Below are 16412 nucleotides of genomic sequence, written 5' to 3'. Positions count from 1 at the left end.
CATAGAGTGGTAGAGGTGAATTGTATATGTATATTGATTAGATAACTGTATATTATACATATGTATTTGTATATTATGACGAATTATACATTTGTTGCTAATTAAACAAACTCGAAGTCAGCCCATATAATTGATGTATAATGTTAGTCGTGAGTGGTAATTATAGCAAACTATAACTATGATGAGTAATAATTAAGTAGTATAAATTACTTAACCGCGTAATTTTTTCATTAATATATTTACGTAATTAATGCTAAAGGTAAAATATATTTACTAGTTCACATGATGAACAATAATGCCATCGAATTTTAGAATATGGTCCAACAATATCATTTATCAATCAATAGCTAGATATGCCTTATCGATGTAAAATTGGTTTGTCATTATTAACGTGGACAAAAATCAAAGATATTATTAATTTTAATTGTAAGAAGGGAAATGATTCAAATATGTCATCGAACTTTTAGAAAAGACTTATTTATGCCATCAATTAAAAGTTTAACTCATTTATGTCATTACCGTTAAAGAAAAGGCTCATTCATGTCATTATTTTTTAACAATTATTTTGCAAAACTATTTTTGAAATGTGACCAATTATAATCCGGCAACGTCATTAATTTTTTTAATAAATATTATATTCAACCTCTCATACCTCGTCACTAGGATATCTGCACATTTTCTCTTCACATACATATTCATACAACCTACTCCATAACGGAGGTTACTCCCACCTTATCTTGAATATCCTCATTCCTAATCTGATCGCTTCTAGTATATATGCGAATTTGAAATATATTTGTATATGGAGTCTTAAGTCATATATTTATGTATTGTAAATTATCTCGTTAAGGACAAAATTAAAAGTTTGTCAAATTATTTCGAATACGCTATTTTGTACAAATTTAAATTTTTGAATTTTGCAGCTCATGACAATTCATTCTACTCCATGAAATTTCACGTGATGGCTCAAGATGCTATACTACCAATGGCAACAAAACTTTTTGAGGCAAATAGAGATCCAATTTGTAAAACAAATGATGATTACTTCTTGTCACTTGTAAGATAAATAAATATATTTTGTGGCTGAAATCAAATATGCTTGTTAAGCAACTCTTTATTTAGTTGAAGAGTTTAAAGCTCTACAAAACATCACTCTTGAATTTTACTTTCAGAATTTCCGCAAGTGAAAATCGACACATATCTATAGCCAACAAAGAATAGTATAAACAAGTGTTATTGTGTCTATTAAAAAAGTCATATTTTTCGATATACAAAATTAGATTCAAATTACATTCTAAAAAAAAGTCTATTTATTTTTCCTTCACACACTACAACAAAAATATAATTTAGCAGCAACAAATATATACATTCATAAATAGTACTAAAATTTTTACTGACATTAGTTGTTGTCATTGAATCCAATGTCGCTATAGGCTTTAGAAACACTTATAAAAAATGTTAACTATCGTTAATAATATATATCTAATAATAACTAAGGTAAAAAAATATTTTCGACAGAGCGACTATTCTTTAAAAAATCTCAAATTGATATAAGGAAAAGAGATGAAAAAATGAAAAATCCTATAATAATGAAATGATAAAGTCATTCTTTAAATAGACTCTCAAACAAATTCAAAAAGTTATCTAAAATGAGATAAGGGCCCGTTTGGATGGGCTTAATAAAAGCAGCTTTAAAAAAGTACTTTTGAAAGTGCTGAAACTTATTTTTAAAATAAACAGTTATGCGTTTGGATATGTAACGACCTGTTTAGTCGTTTTGAGCAGCAGATTTTATTTCTGGAAAAACAGGCTGGGACGACGGAACCCACGACGGACCGTCATGAGCACGACGGACCGTCGAGGGGTCTCGTTTCAAAACACTTAGAAATTCTGAAATTGGGTACTGAAAATCGACTCTCTGAACTTCGTAATGGAATGGCAGGACGGACCGTCACGGGTGTGACGGACCGTCACAGACTCTTTGGTGGAAATTGAGTCTCTGAACCTTGCGACGACCTGCAGGACGGACCGTCGCAGGCACGACGGGCCGTCACAGACTGCGTAATCCCAGTCTGGATCGGATTTTCTTATACGTTTTAAGGGGCGTTTTTGACTATTCCTGCTTTAATTATAAAGTTAGTGGGTTAATGTTAATAAGTCTAATTACTTGGGGGTTAAAAGAGGTAACCTTAAGTTAATTAGTGGGTTATTATTGCCATCTTTTATTTTTAATTATATACTAATTAGGGTAAAAGAAAGAGGGTTTGAATAAAGAAAATAGAAAGAACAAGAGAAAGAGAGAGAAAGTCGAACGAGAAAGAGGATCGAACGAGAGGAAAAAACACAAAGCTTGGGAAATCACTTGCTTGATCACGAAATCTTTGGTGGAGTTAGGTTATGGTTTCTCTTACGATATTCGTAATAAACTCTTAATAGCGAATGATATGTATTGATAATATTGTAAACCCTGCTATGTGCTTACTTGTATGCTTGCATGAATGTAATTATATAATTGTGATTATATAAGCATGATGAAGTTATTGAATCCCAAATCTTGAAAAACCCTAATCTCTTTGTTAATGATGAGGCTTTGGTATAAAAGAAGGCGTGATGAACTAAAATAATGAGATTGCTGATGCCTTGGTAAGAAAGAAGGCTTGATGAATTAATAGAAGGAGATTAAGGGATCGGGTGCCACGTTCCGGTACCAGGATAGAATGAGGATCGGAGTGTCACGTTCTGACACCAGGATAGAATGAGAATCGGAGTGTCACGTTCCGACACCAGGATAGAATATGGATCGGGTGCCACGTTCCGGTACCAGGATAGAATGAGGATCGGAGTGTCACGTTCCGACACCAGGATAGAATATGGATCGGATGCCACGTTCCGGTACCAGGATAGTATATGAGGATCGGGTGCCACGTTCCGGTACCAGGATAGTATATGAGGATCGGAGTGTCACGTTCCGACACCAGGATAGTATATGAGGAGCGGAGTGTCACGTACCGACACGAGAGGAATAAAGATAATGAATCTTGAAAGATGTTAATATACTCAATCTAATGAACTTAAATCCCAAATGAGTATGATGAGGAGGCGTGAGTCCTCATTGATGAACTTGGTGTTGTAACCAAGGGTTATGTAATTGTAAATGCTACGTGTTGAGTATCATAGTTGATTTTATGATATTACTTGGTATATACTATTTTCTATTTTGAGTTGGCCGATGATACCTACTCAGTACTTGTGTTTGTACTGACCCCCTACTTTTATGTTTTCTTCTTTGTTATTTGTGGAGTGCAACAACGTGCCATCGTCTTCAACTCAACCGCAACTCTAGCTAGTCTTCATTACACCGGATTTCAGGGTGAGCTAATGCTTCTAGCTTGGACTGGATCTTCCTTTTCATGTCTTGATGCCTTGAAGTTCCGGCACGGACTAGCTTTTATGTATTTTTAGCTTCTTAGAAACTCTTAGATTTAGTAATTTGAAGTAGATGTTCTTGTGATGATGACTTCCAGATTTTGGGGATAATAATAGTTATTGATTTTATTAATGAGTTTAAGTCTTCCGCATTACTTTTGTTGATATTATATTGAAATGTTAAGGTTTAGATTTGGTTGGTTCGCTCACACAGGAGGGTAAGTGTGGGTTCCAGTCGCGGCCCGATTTGGGTCATGACAAACTTGGTATCAGAGCATTAGATTCGTTGGTCTCATCACACAAGAACGAGTCTAGTAGAGTCTTAAGGAACAGTAGGGGGACGCCTTTACTTTTCTTTGAGAGGCTATAAGACTTTAGGAAAATTCCATTCTTTCTTTCTTTCTTTCGTGCTATTACTTGGGTCCAATTGGTATCTAGGTGATACAAATTGGTATCTGACCATCTTCACTCTACTTCGCAGATGGTTAGAACTAGAGCAACAACCGCGCCAACACCAGCACCGACGGAACAGGGTGCGTCTGAGCCAGCCACAGGGGCTGTAGCTAGAGGAAGAGTAGCGGCAAGAGGCCGTGGACCTAGCCCATCTGATACTAGGGCAGTGACTCCTCCACCGACTGAGGAAGTAATAAGAGAAGGGGAGGATGGGGAGAATGAACAAGTGCAAAATGAGGAATTGCCACCCCAACCTACCCCAGAGATGATCAATCAGGTTCTCGCTTATCTTAGCGGGTTATCTGATCAAGGCCAGACACCTCCAGTGTTTTCTACACCAGCACCTCAGGCTCCGGAGGTACAACATGCGGCTACTGTGGATCCCCGCATGGATGTTCCATTGGAAATAGGCACGTTTCCACGTCTGACTACAGGGCCTATAATGACAAATGATCAACATGAACTTTTCAGTAAGTTCTTGAAATTGAAACCTCCAGTATTCAAGGGTGTTGAATTTGAGGATGCTTACGATTTTCTAGTTGACTGTCACGAGCTACTACACAAGATGGGTATAGTAGAACGGTTTGGTGTGGAGTTTGTGACTTATCAGTTTCAAGGGAACGCCAAAATGTGGTGGTGGTCATATGTTGAGTGTCAACCAACCGAGGCACCACCTATAACTTGGGCCTCATTCTCTAGCTTGTTTATGGAGAAGTATATCTCCCGGACTTTGAGGGATAGGAAAAGGGATGAGTTCTTGAGCCTAGAGCAAGGTAGGATGTCGGTCAATGCATATGAGGCTAAGTTTCGTGCACTATCCAGATATGCCACCCAACTTTGTTTCAGTCCACAAGAGCGGATTCGTCGTTTTGTGAAGGGGTTGAGATCAGAGTTGGGATTTCAGCCTTACAGGTAGCGGCTACAGCGAAATCTTTTCAAGAAGTGGTAGACTTCGTGATAGAGGTAGAGGGAGTAAAGCCAGATTACTTCACCATGGAGACTACATCAAAGAGGTTTCGAAAGGGAGGTGAGTTTAATGGTTCTTACTCTAGAGGACAGGGTTCCGGATGTTACTCAGTTCGACCCATTCAGTCTTCACTACAGATTGTAGTTGGGGGTCCACCTCAGACCGGTCAGAACTTCTCTGAGAGACCTATGCTTGAACCCAGAGAGTGTTATGGATGAGGGGAGACTGGACACATTAAGAGGTATTGTCCAAAACAGAGTTACAGACCTCCAAATGTTAGAGGTAGAGGTGGTTATGGAAGAGGTCGTCATTCTGGAGGACGCGGTGGTCGAGGTAATGATGGTCACCAAAACGGCCGGGATGATGGGCAAACTAGAGCCACTACATCACAACATGGTAGGGGCAACGGACAAACAAACGAAAGGGCCCATTGTTATGCTTTCCCTGGGAGATCGGAGGCGGAGACATCTGATGCTGTCATCACAGGTAATCTTCTGGTTTGTGATTGCATGGCTTCTGTATTGTTTGATCCTGGATCCACATTTTCTTATGTATCTTCCTCATTTTCTAATGGTCTAAATTTACATTGTGAATTACTTGATATGCCTATTCGTGTTTCTACTCCGGTGGGTGAGTCTGTGGTAGTTGAAAAGGTATATAGGTCTTGTTTGGTGAACTTTGTGGGGAGCAACACTTATGTAGATTTGGTTATCTTAGAAATGGTTGATTTTGATGTAATTCTGGGTATGACTTGGCTTTCTCTGCAATTTGTGATCTTGGATTGTAATGCTAAAACGGTGACGTTAGCCAAGCCTGGGACAGATCCGTTAGTGTGGGAGGGTGACTACACTTCCAAACCAGTGCGTATCATCTCTTTTCTTCGTGCTAAGAAAATGGTTAATATAGGGTGTTTAGCTTTCTTGGCACATCTCAAGGATGACACTACCCAAGTACCTTCGATTGAGTCGGTTTCGGTGGTTCGTGAGTTTCTGGATGTGTTCCCTGCAGATCTTCCTGGTATGCCACCAGATAGGGATATTGACTTCTGTATTGATCTTGAACCGGGTACTCGCCCCATTTCTATACCCCCTTATAGAATGGCTCCCGCGGAGTTAAGAGAGTTAAAAGCCCAACTTCAAGAGTTGTTGAACAAAGGCTTCATTAGACCAAGTGCATCTCCTTGGGGTGCTCCGGTTTTGTTTGTGAAGAAGAAGGATGGGAGTTTTCGGATGTTCATAGACTACCGGCAGTTGAACAAGGTAACTATTAAGAACAAGTATCCCATTCCTCGCATTGATGACTTGTTCGATCAGTTACAAGGTGCTTGTGTCTTCTCTAAGATTGACTTGAGATCCGGTTATCATCAATTGAAGATACGGGCAACGGATGTGCCAAAAACTGCTTTTCGAACTAGGTATGGGCATTACGAATTTGTAGTAATGTCTTTTGGTCTTACGAATGCCCCTGCTGCGTTCATGAGCTTGATGAACGGGATTTTTAAGTCATATCTGGATCTCTTTGTGATCGTATTCATTGATGACATATTGGTATACTCAAAGAGCAAAAAGGAACATGAAGAGCATTTGAGAATGGTATTGGAAATGTTGAGGGAGAAAAAGCTTTACGCCAAATTCTCCAAGTGTGAGTTTTGGCTAGATGCGGTGTCCTTCTTGGGGCACGTGGTTTCTAAGGATGGAGTGATGGTGGATCCTTCTAAGATTGAGACAGTGAAGAATTGGGTAAGACCTACTAATGTGTCAGAAATAAGGAGCTTTGTTGGTTTAGCTAGCTATTACCGTCGATTTGTCAAGGGATTCTCTTCCATTGCTTCCCAATTGACGAACTTGACTAAGCAGAATGTTCCATTTGTATGGTCGGAAGAATGTGAAGAAAGCTTCCAGAAGCTCAAGACTTTGTTGACTACCGCACCAATCCTTACCTTGCCAGTGGAAGGTAAGAATTTCATTGTCTATTGTGATGCATCCTATTCGGGTTTGGGTGCAGTGCTAATGCAAGAGAAGAATGTGATTGCTTATGCTTCCAGACAATAAAAGTGCATGAACGTAACTATCCAACTCATGATTTGGAATTGGCCGCGGTAGTGTTTGCATTAAAGCAATGGAGACACTTTTATATGGGGTTAAGTGTGAGGTCTATACGGATCATCGTAGCCTACAGTATGTCTTTACTCAGAAAGATTTGAACTTGAGACAGAGGAGATGGATGGAACTACTGAAGGACTACGACATCACCATTTTGTATTATCCGGGGAAGGCGAATGTTGTAGCGGATGCTTTAAGTAGAAAGGCGGGAAGCATGGGATGTCTAGCTCACTTGCAAGCTTCTAGACGTCCATTGGCTAGAGAGGTTCAGACTCTAGCTAACGACTTGATGAGATTAGAAGTAAATGAGAAGGGAGGATTGTTGGCTTTTGTGGAGGCAAGATCTTCCTTTCTTGACAAGATTAAGGGAAGACAGTTTGATGATGAGAAACTGTGCAGAATCCAAGATAAGGTATTGCAAGGGGAGGCTAAAGAAGCGACAATCGATGAGGAAGGAGTTTTGAGGATAAAGGGAAGGGTATGTGTACCCCGCGTCGATGATTTGATCAACACTATCCTGGCAGAGGCTCATAGTTCAAGGTATTCTATACATCCTGGTGCAACCAAGATGTATCGCGACCTAAAGCAACACTTTTGGTGGAGTAGAATGAAGCATGATATCTATTGCCAAATGTCCAAACTGTCAACAAGTAAAGTATGAACACCAAAGGCCCGGAGGAACACTTCAGAGAATGCCCATTCCGAAATGGAAATGTGAGAGAATCGCAATGGACTTCGTGGTTGGTCTTCCAAAGACGATGGGTAAGTACGACTCTATTTGGGTGATTGTTGATAGGTTAACTAAGTCTGCTCATTTCATTCCGGTCAAGGTGACTTACAATGCAGACAGGTTAGCCAAAATCTATGTCTCAGAAATTGTTCGGTTGCATGGGGTTCCACTCTCCATCATATCAGATAGAGGTACGCAGTTTATTTCTAAGTTTTGGAAAACATTGCATGCGGAATTGGGTACTAGGTTGGACCTTAGTACCGCATTCCATCCTCAGACCGATGGTCAGTCTGAGCGAACGATTCAAGTGTTGGAGGATATGCTTCGTGCGTGTGTGATAGAATTTGGTGGTCATTGGGATAACTTCTTACCCTTAGCGGAGTTTTCATACAATAATAGCTATCACTCAAGCATTGATATGGCTCCATTTGAAGCATTGTATGGTAGGAGATGTAGGTCCCCCATTGGTTGGTTTGATGCATTCGAGGATAGACCTTGGGGTACTGATCTTTTGAGGGATTCGATAGAGAAAGTGAAATCTATTCAAGAAAAGCTTCTAGCGGCGCAAAGTAGGCAAAAAGAATGTGCAGATCGAAAGGTTAGAGACTTAGAGTTCATGGAGGGTGAACAAGTCTTGTTGAAAGTTTCGCCAATGAAAGGGGTGATGCGGTTTGGTGAAAGAGGCAAGCTAAGCCCAAGGTACATTGGTCCCTTTGAAGTACTTAAGCGAGTAGGGGAGGTGGCTTATGAGTTAGCCTTGCCTCCAGGGCTGTCCGGAGTACATCCGGTATTTCATGTGTCTATGTTGAAAAGATACCATGGGGATGGAAACTATATTATCCGTTGGGATTCAGTTTTGCTTGATGAGAATTTGACTTATGAGGAGGAACCTGTTGCTATTCTAGATAGAAAAATTCGCAAGTTGAGATCAAGGGAGATTGCATCCATCAAAGTTCAATGGAAGAATCGACCAGTTGAAGAAGCCACTTGGGAGAAAGAGGCTGATATGCGAGAAAGATATCCACACCTGTTCACAGATTCAGGTACTCCTTTTCGCCTTATTTTCCTTTTTGTGATCGTTCGGGGACGAACGATGGGTAAATTGGTATCTAATGTAACGACCTATTTAATCGTTTTGAGCAGCAGATTTTATTTCTGGAAAAACAGGCTGGGACGACGAAACCCACGACGGACCATCATAAGCACGACGGACCGTCGAGGGGTCTCGTTTCAAAACACTTAGAAATTCTGAAATTGGGTACTGAAAATCGACTCTCTGAACTTCGTAATGGAATGGCAGGACGGACCGTCACGGGTGTGACGGACCGTCACAGACTCTTTGGTGGAAATTGAGTCTCAGAACCTTGCGACGACCTGCAGGACGGACCGTCGCAGGCATGATGGGCCGTCACAGACTGCGTAATCCCAGTCTGGATCGGATTTCCTTATACGTTTTAAGGGGCGTTTTTGACTATTCCTGCTTTAATTATAAAGTTAGTGGGTTAATGTTAATAAGTCTAATTACTTGGGGGTTAAAAGAGGTAATCTTAAGTTAATTAGTGGGTTATTATTGCCATCTTTTATTCTTAATTATATACTAATTAGGGTAAAAGAAAGAGGGTTTGAATAAAAAAAATAGAAAGAACAAGAGAAAGAGAGAGAAAGTCGAACGAGAAAGAGGATCGAACGAGAGGAAAAAACACAAAGCTTGGGAAATCACTTGCTTGATCACGAAATCTTTGGTGGAGGTAGGTTATGGTTTCTCTTACGATATTCGTAGTAAACTCTTAATAGCGAATGATATGTATTGATAATATTGTAAACCCTTCTATGTGCTTACTTGTATGCTTGCATGAATGTAATTATATAATTGTGATTATATAAGCATGATGAAGTTATTGAATCCCAAATCTTGAAAAACCCTAATCTCTTTGTTAATGATGAGGCGTTGGTATAAAAGAAGGCGTGATGAACTAAAATAATGAGATTGATGATGCCTTGGTAAGAAAGAAGGCTTGATGAATTGATAGAAGGAGATTAAGGGATCGAGTGCCACGTTCCGGTACCAGGATAGAATGAGGATCGGAGTGTCACGTTCCGACACCAGGATAGAATGAGGATCGGAGTGTCACGTTCCGACACCAGGATAGAATGAGGATCAGAGTGTCACGTTCCGACACCAGGATAGAATATGGATCGGGTGCCACGTTCCGGTACCAGGATAGAATGAGGATCGGAGTGTCACGTTCCGACACCAGGATAGAATGAGGATCGGAGTGTCACGTTCCGACACCAGGATAGAATATGGATCGGGTGCCACGTTCCGGTACCAGGATAGTATATGAGGATCGGGTGCCACGTTCCGGTACCAGGATAGTATATGAGGGTCGGAGTGTCACGTTCCGACACCAGGATAGTATATGAGGAGCGGAGTGTCACGTACCGACACGAGAGGAATAAAGATAATGAATCTTGAAAGATGTTAATATACTCAATCTAATGAACCTAAATCCCAAATGAGTATGATGAGGAGGCGTGAGTCCTCATTGATGAACTTGGTGTTGTAACCAAGGGTTATGGTAATTGTAAATGCTACATGTTGAGTATCATAGTTGATTTTATGATATTACTTGGTATATACTGTTTTCTATTTTGAGTTGGCCGATGATACCTACTTAGTACTTGTGTTTGTACTGACCCCCTACTTTTATGTTTTCTTCTTTGTTATTTGTGGAGTGCAACAAACGTGCCATCGTCTTCAACTCAACCGCAACTCTAGTCAGTCTTCATTACACCGGATTTCAGGGTGAGCTAATGCTTCTAGCTTGGACTGGATCTTCCTCTTCATGTCTTGATGCCTTGAAGTTCCGGCACGGACTAGCTTTTATGTATTTTTAGCTTCTTAGAAACTCTTAGATTTAGTAATTTGAAGTTGATGTTCTTGTGATGATGACTTCCAGATTTTGGGGATAATAATAGTTATTGATTTTATTAATGAGTTTAAGTCTTCCGCATTACTTTTGTTTATATTATATTGAAATGTTAAGGTTTAGATTTGGTTGGTTCGCTCACACAGGAGGGTAAGTGTGGGTGCCAGTCGCGGCCCGATTTGGGTCGTGACAGGATAAAAGTGCTGAAGTTGTTATGTCAAACATGAAAAGGGAAAAATAGAAGAAAGAGTTATATTAACGTGTTCAATTCTTACTTGTTCTTTTTTTATTATTATTTGCTTAATTAATTATAAGAGTTATCACATATTGCATGCCTCTATTTCAAAATGATTTAATTTTTTACCCAAATTAAGTTATTTACCTAAATTACTCATCTAGCCAAACCTAAGAAATAATTTCAAAAGGAGATATATAAAATAAAAGCAAAGAAAACATATGATCTTTTATTTAATTGATAAACACATTACACACAAAGTTTATTTCTTAGCCACATAATTTTTTTCTTTGAACAAGTACACTTTGTTCACTTAAGTTATTTATTTATCTAATTAAGTGGCTAAATGTTGAAATTATGATAAATAGTGAAATTATAGGCCCATGATCATGTCTTTAATTAACCAACAAATGGACCACAAGTTTGTCTGAAATTCCAACAGGCTTGACAAAGCCAAGCCTCAGAGCAATCATCATGTGTAGTACATGGTTTTCCACAAACTGGATCTTGATCTTCTTGCAATAATTTTCTTGCAATTTGTTGTATATCTTCTTGGGCCATCACATGAACTTTGGTGGAGTATAATGAATTATGAGCTACAAAATTCAAAATTATAATATTTTATAAGCACAACGTATTCGAGATATTTAATTTAAAATTTCTTATTTTGTCTTAGTAAAATCAATTATAACTAGAAAGACATATGTTACTTATTTTAAATCATAACTTTTAAACTGACTCTCAAAATTGAAGTTCTAGTATAAATGTCGGGGGTGGGGGTGCGGGGTTGGGGGGAGCAAGCATGGAAAAAGAAATGGAGAGGAGGGGGTAAAACGGATTGGGGTCGGGCGATAAGGTGACATGTCATATGGATGTCAGTATTATGTGAAATTGAACATCTATATCGGATAATTTTAACAAAGAAAAGAGAAAAATGTATCTTTAAAAAGTACTATATTATAAAAACAATCGTTATCTTAGAATTTTAAATTTCACAAGAAAAATTTAATACCGTGAAATTTGAAATTTCACCCTTTCATGATAATAGCTATTATTTAATTACAATAACAAAGAAGATGAAATGACTTACCAGCCATAACAACAAGAAGAGTGGTGAAAAGGATAACAAGTTTTTGTGCCATGGTAATTATCCTAGTTAATTATACTTAAAATGAGAAATAATTGTACAAATAATGTAGATGACATTTTAATCCACCTCTAAGAGTAGTATTTATAAGCTTTATTAAATAGAGACTTAGCAAAGTTTGGCCATCTTTGACAATATAATTAATAATAAAATGTATCACAACCGCACAAGTTATTCATTTTTTTAATTTTATTTTGAAAATCTTAGAGAACACTATTACACGCCATTGACAATTAACATGTTTGAATTTGAATATAAATATTTTAATTATTAAAATATTGTTTTTAAATCTACCTATTGAATAATTAAGAGATAGCTAATTATTATTTCACTATTTAAACGTGCATAATTTATTTTATATAAAATAATATATAGAAATTTTAAACAAAATAGTAATTTATATTGTATTTCAAAATTAATCCATCTGATCAAAGTATAATTAATCTACAAATTAACATCGATAGTATTTGGTAATAATAGTCGGAGATAATTGTGAATATGATCGAATAATGATAATCGTAGTTGATGAAGATGGCTAATAATGATAGTTATGTTATCGTAGCGATTCAGATAAGAAATATTTTGTGATTTTTTTTTTTTTTTGGAACTTATTCAACATTGAAGTAATTAAATATTATTGAAATATATGGCACCTACCCCATGTGATTATCTATTAAAGAGGATATATTCAACACAAATAAGAAATAACTATAAATTATTGAAGTAGTTTGTCACTTATCCTATATGATTATTTCATGATTCGAGATTATCTATTGGGCTTTCTATGTTGAGTGTTGGGTTGTTTCTCTGTATGCGTGAACTAGCTCAGCTAAGGCCTCTTAGGGCCTATTACGCCGAACATAATACTAATTAATTAGCTAATATGATTATAGTTTGAATTAATTACGATCTGTAGTTTAATTTTAGTTGTAATTGTGTTGCATGCCTCTCTCCACTCTTTACCCTTTTTCAATTTCGCTCGTCAGATATACAAATACATATGTACATCAATTACATATCTACATATATATATATATATCACAATTCATTCTTCTGCCCTCTCTCGCTCGCCTCTCTTCTCCCTCCAACTTTTATCTACGAATCATAATTACCAAACTTTAACAATGAAGCATAGTTAAGTTATTTTTGAGAGCGAAAATACCCCTTTATTTAATGTTAGCCAATCACATAAGTTGACTCATTCATTTTATCAACAAGTTTCTCTTTTGAGTTTAGTTAGAGCTAGGATGTTTTTTGGCTACAAATACACTTCGATATCTCACGGTTTCGTTGAGAACTAGTTATCCCAGAATTAACTATCCTGGAATAACTTATCCCATCACTATACTATGAATGGTGGGGTAAGTTACTCCAACATGTCAACCAAACAAGACATGTAAATTTTATCCCATGAGGTCAGGGCTATTTATGCTTATCCCTCACTAGCCCTTAATGTTTTCAATGGAGGAATATGAGTGTCGTATTGATTTAGTCTTCATAATAGGAAAATAACAGAGTTACAAATTCTACAAGTAAAATGCTCAAGGTAATGTGACTCAACTATTTTTTTCAAAAAAAAACAGGGCCAAAATTAGTAAATGACAATCAAATATACCTTCTTGTATTGAACTTATTATCTAAACCTCTTTCCCATTCTCTTCTCATATGGTGTTCTAAAGAACTTGAAACAAACAGTTTATCAAACAAATGCATTCACTACAAACAATACAAAAAAATAATGCGTATAATACACAGGTTCCACAAGACAATGTATCGTCATGAAGAAAGAAGACGAGGGAGTGCAGATTTGAATGAACGGGACAGTGGGGAAATGCTTGTCGAATGTTGTTATAAGACGTTCAAGCTACCCCGAACAATAGAATTCTCAACAGCTTCACAGACAGTCAAACTACTAAGAATCGACCTAAATCCAGTACAGTTTCACAGACCATCATTTCGGAAGCAAATTGTATTGAGCTAACAAAATAAGTTACAGATTAGTTTCATCTACTCCTCAATTACAAAGTTTACTTCATAAGAGAATTACTAAAGCCAAGAGAAGATAACAGAACATCAAATACAATACAACAACATACCCAGTATAGTCCCATAAGGTGGGGTCTGGGGAGGGTGGGGTATACATACCCTACCTTTGTGCGGTTGAGAGGTTGTTTCTAATAGAAACTCGGCCTAAGAAAGTCGCATCTCAGAACATGAAAAAGGTATCCCATTGTTGGGACTTGAAGCCGAGTATCTAAACCAACTAGACTAGATATGAACACGATAATCAAAGGAAATAATGGAAAGATTCAAGTTTGGAATGAAATGAAAGGCTTGAATCTCTTTCCTTCTTCACCTATTACTAAACTTCTTCAAGAATTTACCTTTCTCTACATTGGAGTAGTAAGGACCTCCGATATGTTAAGCATCTCCAGAAAGTACCTCCGATATGTCAACAAGTACATCATCATCGTCATCATCGTCATCGTCGTCATCGTCATCACTGTAAATCCTTGGAGCAGAAATCTTTCGTCCACTCCGACTTCTCGACCCGCCAGCATTATGCAAATTACCAAAAGTACTCACATTACTCTGCCCCCCAACAGCATTATTCTTAGCATTCCTCCCGCCATTCGCCCCCGAGGTTGGACAAGCAAACATGGGCGAAAACGGAGACCAGCTTGAAACATTATTCCTACTTCTCTCGAAATGCTCCACGGAAAATCCTAAAGGCATAAATCCCCAACAACAGAAATAAGCTTCTTTTCCATCAATAATAGGCGGAGCAGCAACCTTAACAGCTTGAAAAGCCCTCTTACAATTTTGACACTTTAGTGTACAATCAACATAATCCAAAGGGTACTCGTGCATAACGTAACAATAAGGACATGCTGTCCAGAAACTAGGTATCTTCTTAGCTGATGCATCTGCCCTAATACTCTCTTTCTCCTTCACATTACTCGCATTATTACTAGTACTAGCAGGTCTATTTTCATTGCTACCCATCACTACATTCTCATTTCTTTCTATGGGCTGTTGATTCCCACGCTGCTCAACAGTTACCTCCGGTTCTCGCCCTCTCGTCGAGCTCAAACCAATACCAAATGGTGGATTTTCTCTATTAAAGCTCCTCTCAGAAGTTACAGGCTGTGGTTGGTTTAAATTCAAGAATGTAGCAGGCTGTTCATCTATGTTTGAAAACGAAAGAGAACTCACCGGTTGTTGTGTTTGTTGTCTCAGAGATGTTACAGGTTGTTGTTGTTGTTGCTGCTGCTGCTGTTGTTGCTGGTGCTCTTGCTCTGAACCTGAGCTCCCCATAGTCATAGTCTCTTGCTCACGGTTCAGAAATGTAACCGGCATAGAAATTCCAGCTTGCGGATCTCTACTATAGCTTACTCCAGTAGCATGTGAACCTTGATCTTGACTAGGCATATTCACAAACAGCTGGTCTGCAGTCGACCCCTGCATTTGATTAAACCCACCATGCTGCACAAAACTCACCGGTGTAGGTGCAGAAGCAACTGGGTAAAGATTCAGAAAAAAGCCCAATTCTTTATCATACATACTTTTTCTCAAAGGATCAGAAAGAACTGAAAACGCATCAACCACAAGCCCAAAAGCTTGATCCGAAAACGGAAAGTTATTGTTTTGGGGATTCAAAAGAAGAGCAAATCGACGATACTGATCGGCGATGAATTCGAAGTTCTGGGTTTGGTTAGGAGGGATCTGAAGGATAGAGTAGTAATCAAAGTGATGATTGTTGATACGTTTATCACCGGCGGTGAGGGTATCGACGATGCTGAGGATTTGATCGATTGGGTGAGCTAAAGACGGGTCGGATTCACGGGCACGAGTTGCAAATGATTTACTACCAACAAGATCACGATTCGTTAACAGCTTCTCGGCGATTGATAGCCAGCGTAAAGCTTCAGATCGATTTGTAGGAGGGCCATTGATGAAGAATGGATGTTCCATTTTAGGGTTTTGAGGAAGAAGAAGAAAGCTAAGAAAGAGTAAGTGTGTTTTTGATAAGACTAAAAGGACGGGGTGGGGTGGGGGTGGGGGTGGGGTGTAGAGGGGTGGGTTTCAAAATATTTTTGGGGCGAGTATCGAGGCGAAACGTATAAGCATAGAATTATTTAGAGTAGATATTAGAATTTGAAAGGTTGTATCGTGAGTAGATCGATTATTGAACGATAAAGATTTTGATGAATGTAAAATATAAGGAAAAATATTGATATCATTTTTAAAAATTTAAGATACATTTATCATTTTTTCTTTTTTAATTATATACGTAAACATTGTGGTTCACGTTTAAGTTATCAAGCTCAAATTCAATTACTTTGATGTAAAAATGATTGATAATATATATATCCACAAGTATAAATTCTTGCCAGTATCAATTAATATAAGATCATGATT

General features: G+C 38.1%; 1 protein-coding gene across 1 annotated transcript; it reads right to left on the bottom strand.

The window, feature by feature from the left end:
- Positions 1 to 13944: 13944 nt before the first annotated feature.
- LOC101252787 (uncharacterized) lies at positions 13945 to 16179 on the bottom strand. The gene has a single exon (XM_004242665.4). The coding sequence runs from the start codon at positions 15963 to 15965 to the stop codon at positions 14412 to 14414; it is 1554 nt and encodes a 517-aa protein (XP_004242713.2). The 5' UTR covers positions 15966 to 16179; the 3' UTR covers positions 13945 to 14411.
- Between the last annotated feature and the right edge of the window lie 233 nt (positions 16180 to 16412).

The sequence above is a fragment of the Solanum lycopersicum genome, chromosome 7 (assembly GCF_036512215.1).
Source record: "Solanum lycopersicum chromosome 7, SLM_r2.1".
NCBI lineage: Eukaryota > Viridiplantae > Streptophyta > Magnoliopsida > Solanales > Solanaceae > Solanum > Solanum lycopersicum.
This window is presented reverse-complemented; position numbering and strand designations above follow the sequence as displayed.

What these genes read in the sequence shown, in the direction of transcription:
- LOC101252787 (XM_004242665.4), bottom strand. Translation starts at nt 15,965, where the DNA reads ATGGAACATCCATTCTTCATCAATGGCCCTCCTACAAATCGATCTGAA.